The 17,619-nt window shown below is 36.4% G+C and overlaps 1 protein-coding gene across 8 annotated transcripts in view; it reads right to left on the bottom strand.

Moving 5' to 3' along the window:
- QKI (QKI, KH domain containing RNA binding) overlaps window positions 1-17,619 on the bottom strand; it is a 163,356-nt gene that overhangs the window by 64,564 nt on the left and 81,173 nt on the right. For 4 of the 8 annotated variants that reach the window (XM_082305715.1, XM_082305713.1, XM_082305712.1 and 1 more), the window contains exon 4: window positions 6,647-6,697. The exons of the other annotated variants lie outside the window; for them this stretch is intronic. In XM_082305715.1, the coding sequence (XP_082161841.1) occupies window positions 6,647-6,697 (51 nt within the window). The remainder of the gene's footprint in view (window positions 1-6,646; window positions 6,698-17,619) is intronic. 8 annotated transcript variants of the gene reach the window in all.

Here is a 17,619-nt window from a genome sequence, read left to right on the forward strand (position 1 = left end):
TTCCTCAAAGATGCATAATGAAGAGCAGGTGTCTGAATCACTCCTGCTTCCTGTAGGGCTGTGGGGATGGCAAGAAGATTCAAGTGCCTAGGCAGCTAAATGCTATCCTGAATAATTAGATTCAGATCACCTCTTATGCCAACAAGAAAACGTAGCACTAAACATAAGCCAAACTTTTTCGTAAGTCGTTGCTTAAATGAATATTGCCAGCTTTAGACACAATGTCTGTGCATGTAATTAGAACACTGAGCTTACACAGTCACCTCAGAGAAAGAACCTCTCCCAAATCACAAGTCAGAACTATTCTGAGTTTTCTTGTACAGAAGGGTTTCTTCCGTAGACTTCAGTTCAACAACAGAGCTGAAATGGTAACTGTTCACTCCCACCAAAACAAGTGGCTTCATTCCTTTCTCTTGGCTGCCTGCAGAGTCCTTCCCTCTTCTTTGCACCAGCAACAGCTCTCACTGGGCCCTTCCAGAGCCAGTTTAACACAGCAGCAAAACTACTGCTGTCAGATTAGGTTTTGCCTGTTTAGCAAGCTGAACTGGCTCAGTGACACATCCCACAAGTAGCAGACTGAGCACAAAGGAGGGCACAGGCATATCCCTCTGCAGGAAGCCGCCAGCTGTCAGTCTCGCCTTCAGCAGACGGCACAGCCAGCCCAGTCGCTCCCCTGCCGCACCAAACCACTCGCAACAGGGTGTGAGGATGAGGGAGCCCCATGCTCCGACTGCCTGACTTCCAACTCTGTAGATGTGCTGGGCGCTTATCAGTGATGCTTACGTCAAATGTAATTTTACTATAATACATGAATTGCTATTTAAAAGTTAAGTATTCTGAAAACTCAGTTTCCACTCACCTCAAGTTAGGCGTGCAAAGCAATCAACATTTTCCAGTTCAAATGTTACATCTCAGTTGCTTACCTGAGAAATGAACATACTATGTCCCATTTATTTAAATAAGGGTGTGGCAAAGAAAAAAAACTAATCACTTGCAGCATAGTGATTAACTCCAAGGAAAAGTTCATTTATACAAAAAGGTCGTAACTAGCAACCTTAATTCTAGCATCCTCTAATTTGAATTTGCAATCTGAACACTCTTCTTAGACGTGTAATTTCACAGGAGACATCAGCTGGGTTTCAGCGGCCCTGTTTCCCTGTTCATCATACAGCAGCACTAATGCTGCCCTATTACATAAAGCTTTTTTTTTAAAAAAAAAAAAAAAGACGCCTTTTGCAATCGCTTAGGAGTGCTTTCCACTAACGAATTATATAATTAATATGTCACTCAGTTATTCGCGCTCCCATTTCTTTACACAGTGATTTCTCCCATAGTACTAAATTCTGGAATTTTCAGATTTACAGAAGCATTAGAAAGATGCCTTGCATTTTGGATTAGAGAGGAGTGAGACCAGAAACAATGCTCGAAGTTAATTCTGCAGTCAGCAGGCCTTGTGAAACTCTTATCTATTACAGAAGGGCTTTATCTTAGTGACCAGGTGCTGTTAAGCAGATGACTACCCATGGTTCTTATCACACTGCTTCGATGGTGGCTTGCTCTGCTCTAAATAGTGGCCCCCTCTACAGTCCCTGGGTCTTTTGGAGAAGATAAACAGTCAAATTCATTGACTAATGTAACAAACTCATTTTCCACAGAATATTGTTGTTAAACAGATAGTATGGTGCAGGTGGTATAAGTTCACAGCATGTTACCAAATATATTGTGTTGTCCAGACAGGGTAAGGGGTTCTTGACAAATTGGAAACAACCGAAAAGCTAAATTTCAGGGTCACGCTAATCCATATATTAACTGATTTGCTCCATAGCTAGAAAGCTTACCAGTTAATTGCAATGGTTTTATTCAGGTTGAGCCTCCATTCATACAGGTTTTCAGAGGTCTTGGGTTTTGATTTTCCCTTTTTTTTTTTTTTTCCTCTCCTTTCTCCCTCCCCCCCCCCCCGAATGGGCTGCACAAGCTTTGTGTTGCCTGCTTTGGATTCATACCATGGTAATACATCTAAGCAGTGCACAAATAATAGCGTAGTATGTTGTTATCCATGATTTATTCAACTTTTTCTTCAATGGTGACCTACAATCAGTAGTACAGTACTGAGCGGAACAAAGAATAGAGCATTTCTACAGCATTTTATATAGCATTGCTGCTAAGACTGTTAGATTTTAACACATTTAGTAATAACAGTCTAGCCTTTTATTTCATGTCCATTCTCTTATTTTCTCGCTAAGCTATTAAAACAGCAAGTTTACTCTAAAACTATAATAATTTAATCTTATAGGGATTACACAAGCATATATTTATATATCTTTGGTTTTAAATCATTTTACTCCCTCCTCCTGAAATAGTTCCATTCTTTCCATATTTACTCCGTTGCAACAATTCCAAAACACATTTATTTGTAAACAAATAACCCAGACAACAGTTCAAGACAAATGGAAAGTAACTGGCAAGATACTAACACAAATTAAATAGAACTAACTTCTACTTTAAAAATAAAACTAAATTTTGTTATAGAGAATAGAGAAAACTCCCCAAATTTGTCACTGAGTACAGAACTCATAATAAATATTAGCTAATGAACTGAAGTTGAGTCCTTGAAAGAATGCAGAACTACTGCCTCAAATGATCTCAGCACAAGCTTTCCATGTATTTATGACTGAAACCTTGCACACAGTCTGTAATTATATAGTTTTATTGAAGCAGTTGCCTCAAATCCTTGCTACAATTATATGGGATTTGACACACCCAAGTTACCACCTAGGTAACTCAAAGTGTGACCACTGTTCCAAACCTTCTTTATGACCAATTTCATGCAACAACTCTATTGATTATAATGATTGCAGAATGAGGGGTATCCAGCATGTGGCATGTGTTCTCAAGGCTAGAGTAAAACGTAGTACTAGTCAAGCCAGTTAAAGACTGTAGCTGAGTGCCGCTTGGCACTGATATTAAATGGCTCTTAAGAATACTGCTGATAATATATTAGGGGAAGCCTTTCCTACAGTACAGAGATGATGGATCTTCAGGATCAGTATCGCCCTTTACCTCTCAGGTGACATCAATCCAGTGATTAAAAAAACCAACCGACCAACCAACAACAACAACAACAACAAAAAAAAATGGTAAGCCAGTGGGTAGTTCCCTTCAGCAGTACTACTTTAATGATTCATAGGAATTGGAACGTTGCAACCCATCAGTACTCTATGGTGGCTTTCACAGAGAGCTCTCTGGTCCTTCACTGAATCCGTCCTTAAGGTCGGGGTTTGGAATTCTTTCTTCGCTTTCTACGCTTAATGAGCTGAAACCCACAAATTTTTCAGTTCATTTAAAATAGTATACATTCCCATCAGTTCTTTACATAGTATGTGTGCAACATATTTAAAATAAAAACCTCATGAAAATATTTAATAGGAAAAAGTATTTTAAGTGAAATTATTGAAGTAACATTTCTGTAAAGGAGTAATTATGAAAAAATATTTCTGACCACTCTTTAAACCTGAACATAAAGTGTAATAAAACCCTTGCTCATTACATTAACACAAAAGAAAGTGAAAGCTATTCAGAATTTTAATTCAAATATCACAATATTTACATTGCATACATGTACACTGGTCTTAAGAGAGAATGTCTAGATGTGCATCCTTCAAGATCACATTCCATTAGCAGTCCTAGAACTGCTGTTTAGGAGACAACATCATCTTTCCAAAAAGACATCCAGTTTCACATGAACTTTTTAAATCCCATGAATTTTGGTAAAATGTACCAAAACATTCACCAAAGGAATGTAATGTTTAAAAAAATCTCATTAAATAGTGAATTTGCTGACATTTTCATTTGCGAGATTTTGAGCAAAAAATGAGTGTGCAAACTGAATAAAAACTATGATTAACCAAATTATCACAGCTCCATTGCAAGTCACCGTAATGTGAAAAATTAAGACTTACTTAATTATGCAAAATTTCAAGTTCTGCTTTTTCAACACAGTGCCCAAAGAGAAGCACGGGTAGGATCTATCCATTTCCCTCAGCTAAATAAAGATATTAATGATGAGAGAAATATCATTAAGAAGTACTGGACAGATTAAAAGAACCAAACAGTGTCATTACAGTATGAAGCCACAGAAGCAAAGTCAATCCTTGATGGGTTAACCAAGTCTACAGACATTTGACGTGAGTAATTAATAGATTCCAGTACATTATCAGAAACATGCAAAAAGTTATTAAAAAAATTAACTGCTTCTGCTCTTCAGAAGACAATTTCCAAACTTGTTTTGTTAAAATGTCCATTATATACAGTTTTAGATTGCATGCTTATCTGCCTACACAAAAAAAATCAAACCAAAGTTTTACAGTTTAAATTAATATACTTCTGAATAACAAAAGTCAAAGAAAGATGGTAAGGCTGGGGAGAAAAGATCATTATTGTGCACACCTTTCTTACGTTCTACAATGGTTTCATCCATCTTAGAAAATAAGACAGCATTGTGCATGAATTGAGGACAAAAATAATTACATGCTCTGCTCACATCCTAAAGAGATAGCTAGAAGAAAGGTGGCTTCCTTCATTCTGAATGTTTCCTACTCTTCAGGAAAGCACAAGTATAATCCCTTTGTTCAAAATGCATTTCCAACAGACGACAAAGATGTATTGCCAACCGACAGGTGCTGACCTCCCGCTTTCTGACCCAGACACTTTCTTATTCCCCTCCTCTCCCTTAGCAAACTGGCACAGGTATTAATTTGGGTCAATACAGCTTATTAGCTAGCAAAATTTTTTATCCCACTGAACTATACTCCCACATTAGCTGACCAAAATCTAGCTTCTTTCCGGTCCCCATTGTAACGCTCTAACATGGAACAGCACATTTCCCCCCCCCACCTCCCAAAAGAGAAGTTGAGCCAAACTGTCCCAAATACATGTAATCCTGTATTGTTATGAAACAATGCAAATTGTCTCTTTTTATTGATGATGAGGAAGGTCCCAAAAAATTACTAGTTTCCTAATGGAATAGTTTTGAAAAAGGTTCTTTACAAAGTATTCAAAGAAACGTGGTAAGAATTAACAGCATCAGCATGCTACTTGTCATTAATATTCTCCATGTTACAATTGTAGGCTGCCAACAAAATTAAAACATCTCTAAGTATTTGCTATTACATTTTAATCTTTGCACTGTATTATGACTTAAGAACTCATCCAAATGTGTCACAAATTAACTTCGCTACTTTCAAGCAGGAAAAAGATGCCAAAAACGCTGAAAAATTCCCCCCAAACCAGCTCTGATATTTCAGAGAACTAAAACCCAAGTGTATAGTTTCACAACTTTGCTTCCCAGTTCTCAGTTAGCACCCATCTAGTATTCACAGTCAAAAAATTCTGGTCTGTTTCAAATGTCTGTAGCTTTAAATAAGAAAATTAAACACAGCAAAAAGTTCAGTAGTAGTGAACAGGTATTTCAAGCCTGTACGTTCCATATTTTGTGTCTAAAAAACAAGTCGGGGACCCTGCATTTATCATGTAAAAAACATCATCTCCGCATCACCTCCACATCATACCAAGAAGCCACAGTCATCCAGCTCAACTAATTTAAGAACAATTACCACACTTTGCCTAAAGCCTGTAGTCCCACAAACGCCTATCACCATATTGATAAACATTCTTTGGAACCACTCTGACAGCAGAGGTAAGAACAGAAGACAGCCTGTTAGTACCTCAGCACTCCTGTTTCCAACCAATATTAAAAAGAAAAAAAAAAAGTGATTGAAATCCAGTTCATGGTTCTCAAAAGCAACAGGAAGTTTCCCGCTTTAGTTTTCAGCCAGCTTAGCACTGAAGCAGGTCATCATAGTCATTTAAATCACCAGAACTGTCACAAGGAAGAGAGAAAGTATGCCTAGCCAGGGCTGTGCAAGTGGTACTGAACAGCAAGCGCTGACTTCAGTTGTCCTCAGAGCAGCCCTGAACTGCAGCCTGAGACACCTGAAGGAGTCAAGCTTCCTGACAAGCAGCAGCACTCAGAGGCTGCCTGATTTTTAAAACTTCAGCAATACAGATGGATAGTTCCTTCCCGTACCTCCAATACAGCCTTCAAAAGTACTAATTTAACACCACAAGCGGTACCTTCAGGAGAAACTCAATATGAGCTCTCAGAAATGCCCCCACTATAGAAATAATTACAGGTTTAGACCCAATACATAAGAGGTTGTTGAACTGCCCTTAGTGAGAATGCTGAAGAGCTGATTTGAACACCAGCAGTTGGAGGTAACAAGTACTAGCCACCTTTTTTTTTAAAAAAAAAAAGAAAATCACTATGATGAACATCCCAAAAATTTACATTTTGAAGATATGTTCAAAAAGAAAAAACTTCAACAACTATCATCACAAAAACCTTACTAATATTAAACCTGTATATTTTTACACCAATAAGGAACTACAACAGTGTGTAACTAATGTGAAGCCTGTCAATAATCAATAAAAGCTTAAATATATTTTTTCTCACATCAAGTATACAAAGTAAATTCATCATTTAGGGAAGGGGGGGTTTGAGATTCTTTTTCAACCAGGGTCTCCTCAAATTATAGGTGATTTGCAAAAACTTATTGGAATGTTTACAAGAAGTAAAACATTTACTTGCCTCTACCTCCAAAACTGCTGGATCATGGTTGTCTCTGCTCTTAAAGGAGACCTGAAAAGCAAAAAAAAATTGGGCTTGTGCCCTATTTTGCTTAAGATGTTTAAAAGAGGCATGAAGAGTTGGAATTATGGTTTCTATTTTATCCTGTTATGGACACAATTTATTCCTTCTTGTTCACACTTGAGATTGAAATCCTAAGAATCCATATTATAAGACAACATAGTTAAGGGAAAACAATGCAAGAATCAACAGAAGCTAAGTCACAGAAGAGAGAACAAACTTCAGTTTTCTTCCCCTCACCCCAACTCCTTCAAGTTCTCCTTCATTTCACTGATGAATAAGACAAAAATCCCTTTCCAGAGATAAGTATTCCTGCACTATCACTACTGGTGATTCGCACAGTTTCATGAATTAACATTATACATGCTAAAAAAAAAAAAAAATCAGTCAGAAATTTTATTGAGGTTGCATTTTAAAATTCTAAGATAAAAAGCAATCGGGGAAAAAAGCTCAAGTCCTTTTCAGGGTCTCCTTATGTTTCAAAAAAGCAAAATAAATAGAAGAACAATTTTTAGAAGTTCTTTGCAAATGGAAAAAAGTGAAAAAATCATTAGCTGGCTAGCTATAGAAGGGAGACAAACATGACTTTCTATTCCACTACTAACCTGCCTGTAAGACAGTTTGTATGTATGCTATAGCGATGCAGTTATCAGGACATAAAAGCTGTTTTTTTCTAAAAAAAATAGTATATTCTATCTGATAGCATGAGGCTAATTTTAAAAAAAAAATAAAATTAAAAGTCAAATTCATACCAGATGCAAATGAGCAATCAACATATCATCTTAACTAGTACCCATTACTGTTGGGGCAACCATAATAGCTCATTAATTTTAAGCAAGATGGGATCGTACCATGTAATCCATTCAAAAAAAGGTTTAAAGCCCCTTCTCTGTTCCTTCGACCCATACTTCAACTATGTAATTACTATATATAAAAGTCCATTTTTTCTGGTAAATAGGGAAGTTAAAAACGTTGCTTATGAAAAACATGCAGTCATCAAGAAAAACAAAAGCAGGATGCCTAAAAATAAGAAAAACATATCCAAAGTATATTAAAGTACATACTTAAAATGCTATTATGAGAAGTTATGTTGTCTTTAAATTATGTATCACAGATAAACCATGCTCAACCAGTACAAGGTTGTAGTCAATGTTCGAAGTCAAGTCAAATCAGTCAACTAGCTGAAGTTCCTCATCATTACATACATGGAATGTGATCTTGCTGAAATGCTAAACCAGCATTAGATAGTGCCAACATCCTTCTCCGACAAAAGAGTATTTTACTTTGATATGGTCAGATAGGAACACCTGGTGACACAAGGTGCAGTTTAATAAATATTTCTTTCAGGGACAGCACTGGCTTAAGCAACTTACTCAGATAATGTGAATTCTGCACAAGAGCAGGCCAAAGACCTGGGCATCTTTACCCTAGGTCAATTCCTCAGCTTAGCTCTCTGTGTATTACCAACAATTATAATCTCCAGTTGCAACAAGCAGCAGGCACTGATTCAAACAGTACTGGCACTGAATTAAATGCTCCAGTGGCATAATTAAAAGGTGGGTTTTTTTTTCCTTCCACAGATGAACTACAAGCAGAGAATGGAATTAAAAAAAAAGATTATTTTATCTTTCTTTAAAATATTGAAAATAATGTATTAGAAAATAAGTCAAAATTAAGAAAATCAAGTTTAGTTCAGACGAGTAACTTAGAGGTCTACAAAGCATAAGACTCCAGGACCACAGACAAGATTCTTGTTTCAAAGCTATGAAAAAATTCACAAAATAATACTGTTTTCTCCTTTCTATTGATCAAGAATCCTTTTCAGCAAAAAATTCTTACTTTGCTGGGTAAAATTAATGGTGAAATAGCAAACCAGGAGTTAAAGTAAAAACATTTTCATGCAGGCACTCATGTATTGCATACCATGGAATAATATGAAGGTGAAGTTTAACTCTGCAAGTTAAGTTTATTTAACAGCCAGCTATCACTGAAAATAGTGGTCCTGACTCTGCTACTTTCCCTGAGCTGCCCCTGCTGCTTAAACAATTGTGCAGGGGCCAATTTAAAAAGCTCACAAACTCAATTGACTTCTGAAGATGCACATGGAACAGTGGGAACAGATGTCTAAGGCTTTTAAGGGGAACTGACCATTAGGATCAATCCAAACATAGTGCCATACAACTCACAGAAAACCTTCAATAATTTGTGATAGCAAAAAGATTCTGTCCTTTCAGGACTACTCATATGATTAACTTACAGAGCTCAGGCATTACTCTGCTTAAGAGTGTGCGAGCCTCTTCAATCCTGCATAATTTGACAAAAATGTAAGTAAAGACTCTTTGAATTAAATTCTGATTTAAAGACATCTGTGGTTATTTCAATACCCATTACACGACCCACTTAAAGAAAAGTGTATTTATATTGTGTCAAATTCACTTTAAGATTACCAAACATACCGAAGATACAAAAATATCTTACTTTTTTAGTATTGTTTTTAATATCCTTTATACTATGCAACATATCCTACCCATGCAACTATTTATCTTATACCTCTCCTACCTATTCAACTATTTCATACAAAGCATTAAAGCCCATTTACATCATAAAATCATAGAATCATTAAGGTTGGAAAAGACCCTTAAGATCATCAAGTCCAACCATTAACCTAACACTGCCAAGTCCACCACTAAACCATGTGCTCAAGCACCTCGTCTACCCGTCTTTTAAATACCTCCAGGGACAGAGACTCAACCACTTCCCTGGGCAGCCTGTTCCAATGCCTGACCACCCTTTCAGTGAAGACATTTTTCCTAATGTCCAACCTAAACTTCCCCTGGCGCAGCTTGAGGCCGTTTCCTCTCATCCTATCGCTTGTTACTAGGGAGAAGAGGCCGACCCCCACCTGGCTACAACCTCCTGTCAGGTAGTTGTAGAGAGCAATAAGGTCTCCCCTCAGCCTCCTCTTCTCCAGGCTAAACAACCCCAGCTCCCTCAGCCGCTCCTCACAAGACTTGTGCTCTAGACCCTTCACCAGCTTCGTTGCCCTTCTCTGGACACGCTCCAGCACCTCGATGTCCAACACCCCCAGGTCCTTTTCCGCCAGGCAGCTCTCCAGCCACTCCTCCCCCAGCCTGTAGCGTTGCATGGGGTTGTTGTGACCCAAGTGCAGGACCCAGCACTGAGCCTTGTTGAATCTCATACAGTTGGTCCCGGCCCAATAATCCAGCCTGTCCAGGTCCCTCTGTAGGGCCTTCCTACCCTCCAGCAGATCGACACTTCCACCCAACTTGGTGTCATCTGCAAACTTACTGAGGGTGCACTCAATCCCCACATCCAGATCATCAATGAAGATATTGAACAGGGCCGGTCCCAAATGTTATGGAACAGAAGACGTGACTAACAGACTTTTGAAAAGAACTGAGAATTAAATCAAAAGTATCCCAACTACCAGTTTCAATGCTGTTCTCCACAGTAGCACACAGTAATCAAAGAAATTTACCTTCTGCTGTAATTTACAAACAATGGCTAGACCATATACTCGAAGCTCTTGCTGCAAAAGCATATGGTCTCACAGGAAAAGGCTCAGAAAAGTCAGAAAAAATTATCAGAAAAAGTTGCAAATAGGGTTTTTTTTTCCTTCTGTTAGTAAAGCATGTTTTAACTATTTAACAAACTACAGTAATACTCAACAAGAGCAAAAGTTTTCAGTGCAAGTCATGCTCAGCCAAGCGTACACAGTATAACCTCCATATCCTCCCTGTTAAACCCCCAACCCTTACCCTGCAAGCAGGGTTAATAAGATGTATCCCACTTTTGCAAGTAGAACATCACATTCTTGTAACGGGGATAATGAAGTCTGAAACCAACTGCAATAAAATTTTAGCTACTAAACTGACTTAGTAGACAATATACAACTATATAACACATCAGCACTCAAGCTCCACAAGGAAAGAAAGGCATACATTGCAGTTGCAGTGTACGCAAAGTAAAAGGTAGGCATAGCTCATCTATGAAGTTAACACACATCAGCAGGATAAAATACACAGACAAATCAATGGATTAACAATGCACTTAAAAACATTTCACATCTTGCTTTGAGACACCTCATGTCTCAAAGATGACAGCATATTTTTTTTTATTTGGGCACTTCAATACATATAAACTGTTTTAACAGCTTTCTCTAACATTACACAACATGCAGGATAACTTACCTATTAGAGTCTTAAAAACACTGCCCCATGTTAGGCAGGAGGCGTTATTCCAATTCTTTACTCTGAAGATACCAATGAATAAACTCTTAAATCTGATTATCAGATAGTACATAAAAATGCCACACACAAAAATTCAAAATCCCAGGCATGTAAAGTTTTTCCCAATATACATACCTAAGTACAGACACTAAGAAAATAAAGAATTAAACTAAGAAATAAAGTTTGCACTGTATATATTCACCAAGAGTCCAAAGAGCAGCTGAATTAATTCTGAATAAGTACATAATGTCTGAAACTCCAGGCACAGAAATAACTAGTACACAGCTCCATACTGAGCTTTTCATTTGTGCATTTCAAATATTTCCCTTCCCTAAGGGGATAAGCATGGGTTTGGTTGGTTGGGTTTTTTTGTTTTTGTTTTTGTTTTTGTTTTTTTGGTATGTAGACAACCATACGCAGTCCTGTTAGCTAAGTCATGCCAGGATACTGAAAATCCATGCATTCTACAAGTTCTGTATGTCCTAATATTCACCCCTACCTCCAAGTACTTATGTAGCTCTTAACACTATAACCACTATAACTACTGGTATGAAGTGAACAGACTGGAATTCAAAGAAGTCGTAAAACATCTAGTTTGATACATAGGAAAGTTACTCCTCTTAGTTGCAGAAAGCAAGAAATTGTTTATCATCATAGAAAATGTATTTGTAAAAATCACAGATAAATCAGCGTTTATGAATAAGTTTAGGAAAAAAAAAGCCTTCTGCTACTGTTGTCACTATTTTGTGGAGACTTAACACCTTGTTCTCAGTTTCCTCCTGATCTCTGAAGGTCTGATCTTGTTCATCTCAAACTTGCTGAGGAATTTCATTTCCTGTTGCCTGTTAGTGCGACCATGCTTCACTTCCTTTTTTCTCTTTAAAAATCCTTCAAGACAGTCTCAAATTTGTTGCACAAGTGAACATACTTTACTTCTTTTCTTAAAACAAAAAATATCTCCAAAACCTCTGCTAAGTCTATTTGAACTAAGAAGTTTTTCTAAGCTAAGGCCCGTAACAAAACACACAACAAAAGCCCAGTACTCCAATTATTAAAACTTGTTGCTGAATACTCTTCTGGAATTCAGGATTAGTGAGGCATTGGCTACTATAGAACTGTCCTATTCACAGTATGACCAAAGCAGTAGAACTTAATACACAAAAAAATCCACACAATTAAAATTTGATTTCTCAGACATTACATGTAGACAAACCATACTGGAGCCCCAAAATTTTAGCTTGATTCTCACCAATAAACTATTTTCATTTTAGCATATAGGCATATATGTACGAAGTCCATGATGCACAAAGCCAGATATGGGGGGGGGACACACACCTTAAATTCAACCTGATTGTAGAATTGTTACAAATTTCAGTAGTATACACTATACACACACACACACATATATATATATAGGGAGAATGAAAGTTTGTGATCTATATAGAACACTGATAAATTAAATGTTCCATTATGCTATATTGAAATTTTTTTTCAGTACGTCTTGCTATTATCCCCCTTTTTATACTTAAGGTTAATGCCAAGTTGTTTTTTTCCAATTTGAAAGACTTTGACCAGAAGGAATCATCAGGATGATCTAATCTGGCCTCCAATATATCATAGGCCATTACTTTTCAACAGACAAAGAACTGCTTTGACAGTAATCATTACAAATTGGTTTAGAGCGTATCCAAGGTCATCATAACTTGACTCTGCTAATACATGGAATTAAAGTTTGTTTCTAGATGGATTCTTCACATTTTCTTGAAGAGAATTCTGCGTCACTCAAAATCTGATTTGAAAAAAAATTGTTGCTTTGAGGCATAGGCATTCCAAGGGCTAAATGGTAAATTCTCCTTACTTCTTTAACACTAAATTTTGAATTTTTACCCCTTAGAGAATCCTTTCTCCTCTCAACTGTCCAAATGGCTAAGAAGAGGGAGAGAGAGGATAAAGAACATCAATATCACCACTAGCTACTTCAAAAACTTACATAGTTGTGCTCAGAATGACCTCAGTAGAGAGAATACTTCAACTACCAGATGCATGCAAGTACATTGTTATGCAGCTAAAAGGTATAAGTACAAATGTGAGACATGCTCTATAGGTCCCAACCATAAATAAAATATTGTTCACATTTTCAGTGTTTTAGTTGCTGATGCTACATAGGCAGGATCTGAGCCTGCTGGAAATTATGATTCATTGTGTATATCTGCAATAAAAACAAGTTTTACGACATGCTTTCAGCAGTACTGTTTTCATCAGAGAGAAAAAAGCATGTTTAGCAGGTGTATATACACATATTTCAAATGACAAGTACCATCAACTGCGATTATGGGGGGACATAAGGGGCCTGAATTTTCCTCACGTGGTACATAAACCCTGTCACCAGGGTGCTTACCACACAGTATTCTTCTGGAGGACTATTTGAAGAGCTGAAAGTCAACTCTCAGCTTCTAGATTTTTCATGTCCTAAAGCTTCTTGGTAGAATAAATTTGAGGTTTGTTTTTTCCCCCTCCCCACCCCCACCCCCCCCAGGTTACCAAGACAGTGAGCTTTTGCTATTTGAACAAGCGTATGACTTAATGCAATATTTTTGTCCAACTTAAAAATGAAATTCAGGAAAAATTGTTGATGGGGTGAGTGCAGAAAATTACCCCATTTGTTCATTCCAGCTGGCTTTTTTCAAATGGATAAGAAAGACTGGAAAACGGAATTTCCATTCAGTCTTAGAATTAGGAACCTCACTCTAGGGCACAATCAGATACACTGAAATTCCCCCCAAAAGTGATTGCAAGTCCTGGAAGAATTGTAAAGAATGTAAAGGGAAAGCCTGCTCATGCAGAAAGGGTCTAGAAAAGGCAATTGCTAAAAGAGAAAATGTTCCTTTACTTCTCCACACTCTAACACTGCAAATAATTTCAACACAGAAATTTTCCTCTCTGAAAAAGATCTGCATGTAGAGATTATTTGACAATACAGTAGATTAATATCTATTCAAAACTGAATATCACAACATTATTTTTAAATTTTGTACATGGAAATAGGAAATTTCTCTAAAAGAAAGCACATTAAATAGTTCCTCAAGAATCTAACTGAAATGCATAATAAAGAAAATGCTCAAAAATGTTAATAAATTATTTTCAAGTGACTAAAGTCAATGAAATGTAATCAGAACAATTTCATTTAAACAGAAAAATCCAATAGGTTGTCTTTGCTTTACAGAGAACAAAAAGTACAATATGTGCATTTAAGACTATTCATTCTGGAAGAACGAAGTCCTCAACTTTATCTGAAGCTGGGATTTTATACTAAATACATGAAAGCTTAAGGAAGCCTCAATAAACTAGCTTCGATATTAGAAACACTATCTGTGACTGGACAGTGTGTGTTGCAACACTCGCCTATAAAGTAAAAAGACTATTCAATGAGCATGTGTGATCATAGGAAGCTATCTAATCATTGCAGAACCTAATCATAGATGAGCTAACACAGTTATACTAATACTGTATTGCAGCACTGCTATGCCATGAAATAATTTTACTAATCTAAATGTATCTCAAATTCACATTCCACTTTTTTTTTTTTTTTGGACAGCAGAGGAGAAAGCAAGTTGGAAAAGCAGTTAAAGAAATGGACAGAGATCTTTCCACATCAAAAATGCCAGATCATAAAACACCTTATCAAGTTCTTATTTAACACCTATCACTGTTTACTTTGTATGAAAGGGGAATTGTGTGGTTAGTAGCAACAAATTTACATTTATTGACTTTATGAATTATCTGAAGAAAATGTAATCTATAGTCATGTGAAAACTTATTGCTAATTATATGCAATTAAATAATTTCATTAAATTTATCACTTGATATGCCCAAAAAACCATTTACTTCAAAAGAAAAACAGACTTCTTCAAAAACATGTCATTTATGAGATCTCATCTAAGCAAGGCTTTCTACAGTTTTCTTTCTGTAAACCATGAAAAATTCACACAATTAAAACTTTTTTAAACCTGACTTTTCACTGTAGTTTGCTTGCATCCTGCGGGATTACTAAATTCCACTACCAAATAAAAGCTAGCTTTCTGTTCTTTAACAATGACACTCTGTTTTCAACAAAACAAGAAAATCTTTCAAGTCTTCCATACCTTACAAAGCCTTTTAAGGTATTGTCTTATCTGCAATGATTTTTTTTTTTTTTTTTTGTTTAATCCTAAGGTTACATCTAGGACTAGTCATTACTGCTAGCCATTCAGTATGTGCAATATGCCTTCTGAACAAACTTTATTAATTCTGCCTAATTATTGCAGGCAACCAATCTTACTTTCTGCACATGACCTCTATTGACCTAACCACTGAAGCTCTAAAATTCTAGTTGAATTACCATGCATTGCCATAACCAGTGAGATCTTCAAAAGAATTTTGTGTACATACTTTAAAGCTGTTACGGTAATTACTCCTTTTCACTTACTGTTTCACATTTTTGGCCAAATTAGTCTAGCATCAAACATTCAGCTTTCACTCCAGAATAAAGCTGTTCAAGCTTGTTGAACACAGACCTTCCAAACTTCATTAAGTAAAGCAACCAAGCCATTCCTTAATTTCTTTGGATGAACGAAATAAAAAGCATTTAAGCGTTACTGAAACAATTCTATACCTTTTCTTATTGTCTACTGATCTACTTTGTACATTTTCAATTTTAGAATATTCTTCAGCATTGCTACCTGAAGGAAATAAAGATCCACACAGATTACCAAGTCTTTCTTCTGTGTTAATTTCCTTGCCTTACTCCTTGTTATTTCTGTTCATATATGCAAAAAAAATAGCTGCTACTTAGAGAATCCTATCTCAGACTGAAGGGTTCCCACCCAAAATACTGCATTCAGTTTTGTCATATACTTAAGAAATCTAAGAGGGAAATATTATGCTGATTACAAAATATTGCAAAAGCAGGTCTGAGAACATTTCTTTATAAAATAACAAATATTAACGGAAGCTGAGAAAACCAACTACATTAGAAAACATGCTTCAAATATTTGGAATAGAAAAGCTCAGGCAATAAATTTAATTTTTAAAAAAACCCTCTTTTTCTGACGTAACCACTGCAATAGAATAAATAAATAAAAACAAACAGTGAAATAAGGACCCATGGCAACAGACACTTCACACAGAGGAATGACATGGAACAGGATAGGGCAAGCATGTTCCAAATATAAAACTTCCACATTTCAGTTAAGGATTTTTTTCAACTTCTACTGTAGCCACTATTAGTAAAGTGCAAGATTTAAGAGTCATAAACAATTAAAAAACCCACCAAAACCCACCACACACCACCACACCAAAAAGACAAAACTCGTTTTTCTGTACTGTGACTAGATTAATGAAAAAAAACAAAGCCACCTCCAAACAGCTGAAAAAATCCTGTTAATTTTCTTCACCTCACATCTTCCCCAACAGATAAACGAGGGCATTATCACTGTTTAATACAAGTTTTAATTGAGTACTGTCACTGGTGGGAAGAAAAGTGCGGAACCACTACTTTCCATATCAAACAAAGCAGGTAATTAACAGCTATTCTGGCACAATCCCTTATCACCAAAATACACAACACTTAAGTTCTCTCAATGCCAATGCTTTGCTTCAACAAAGGAAAGCTGATGTTTCAGGGTCACATTCACTCCTTTAATACACAGGCATAAATTTACTGCTCAGTCAGACACCTATAATTAAACACAAGAATATAATTCTAATATTCAGACAGGCTTGCATATGAGTGGGATATTTCCCCCTGTAAAGATGATTGCCTTTCATTTTTTGGTTTCAAGTAGCTACAGTTCACTTAGTTTTGATTACATAGCAATTAGATATGCAAATACAAGAGATCTAAAAAAAATGCTTTTTCAAATGTCAGATTGTAAGCAATCAAGCTTATTCTTTTCTCCTGTACACACAAGCTATTCATTAAATAGCTATTGTCTTAAAAACATTCCAACAGATTGCATTTATCAGGGTTTTAGAAGCAAATATGGGAGTGCACATTACCCAGAACTGGGCTCATCAGGGAATGAAAACGATCTTACAATTAATTTAATATATACATGATAGTGGTTAACTAAGTTGGAACTAAATACCATATTCTTTGGGCACCTTTCCCACTACTATTATTATCAATACCTAAGCTCATTGCATCTTCAAATTAACAAAAACTTATTAGTTTGTATACTTAATGATACTGTGTTGGTAATAAATTTCACAGCTAAAAATGCAGAATTATTGAATATCAATAATTTTTTTCATTGCATATTGAAAATATGTTTATATAAAGAAAGTCACTATGAAACCACGTAATTTTGGCAAGAATAACCATTTCGAACCACCCCCCCCCCTTTTTTTTTGAGGGCCGACAGATATGTTCTATTGGAAGTGCAGACTTACGATTTCATGCACCTAGATCACATGTGAGCTTGGTTCTCTGTGACACATCTCATGGGGCCTCTAGAAGCAGCCCACAGTTTGAGAGATCCACTGATCACAGATTAAAATGGTGGGAGAGGATGTTTGGCAGCAGCTCTAAAGAGCCCGGAAAAGCAGAACTACTGCAATATGAGATGGACTAGTCTATAAAATATTACTACTCAGAACTATGGTCTGCCATTGACAGTTTGAAAG

Source organism: Platalea leucorodia (genome assembly GCF_965183815.1).
Source record: "Platalea leucorodia genome assembly, chromosome: 3".
Classification (NCBI taxonomy): Eukaryota; Metazoa; Chordata; class Aves; order Pelecaniformes; family Threskiornithidae; genus Platalea; species Platalea leucorodia.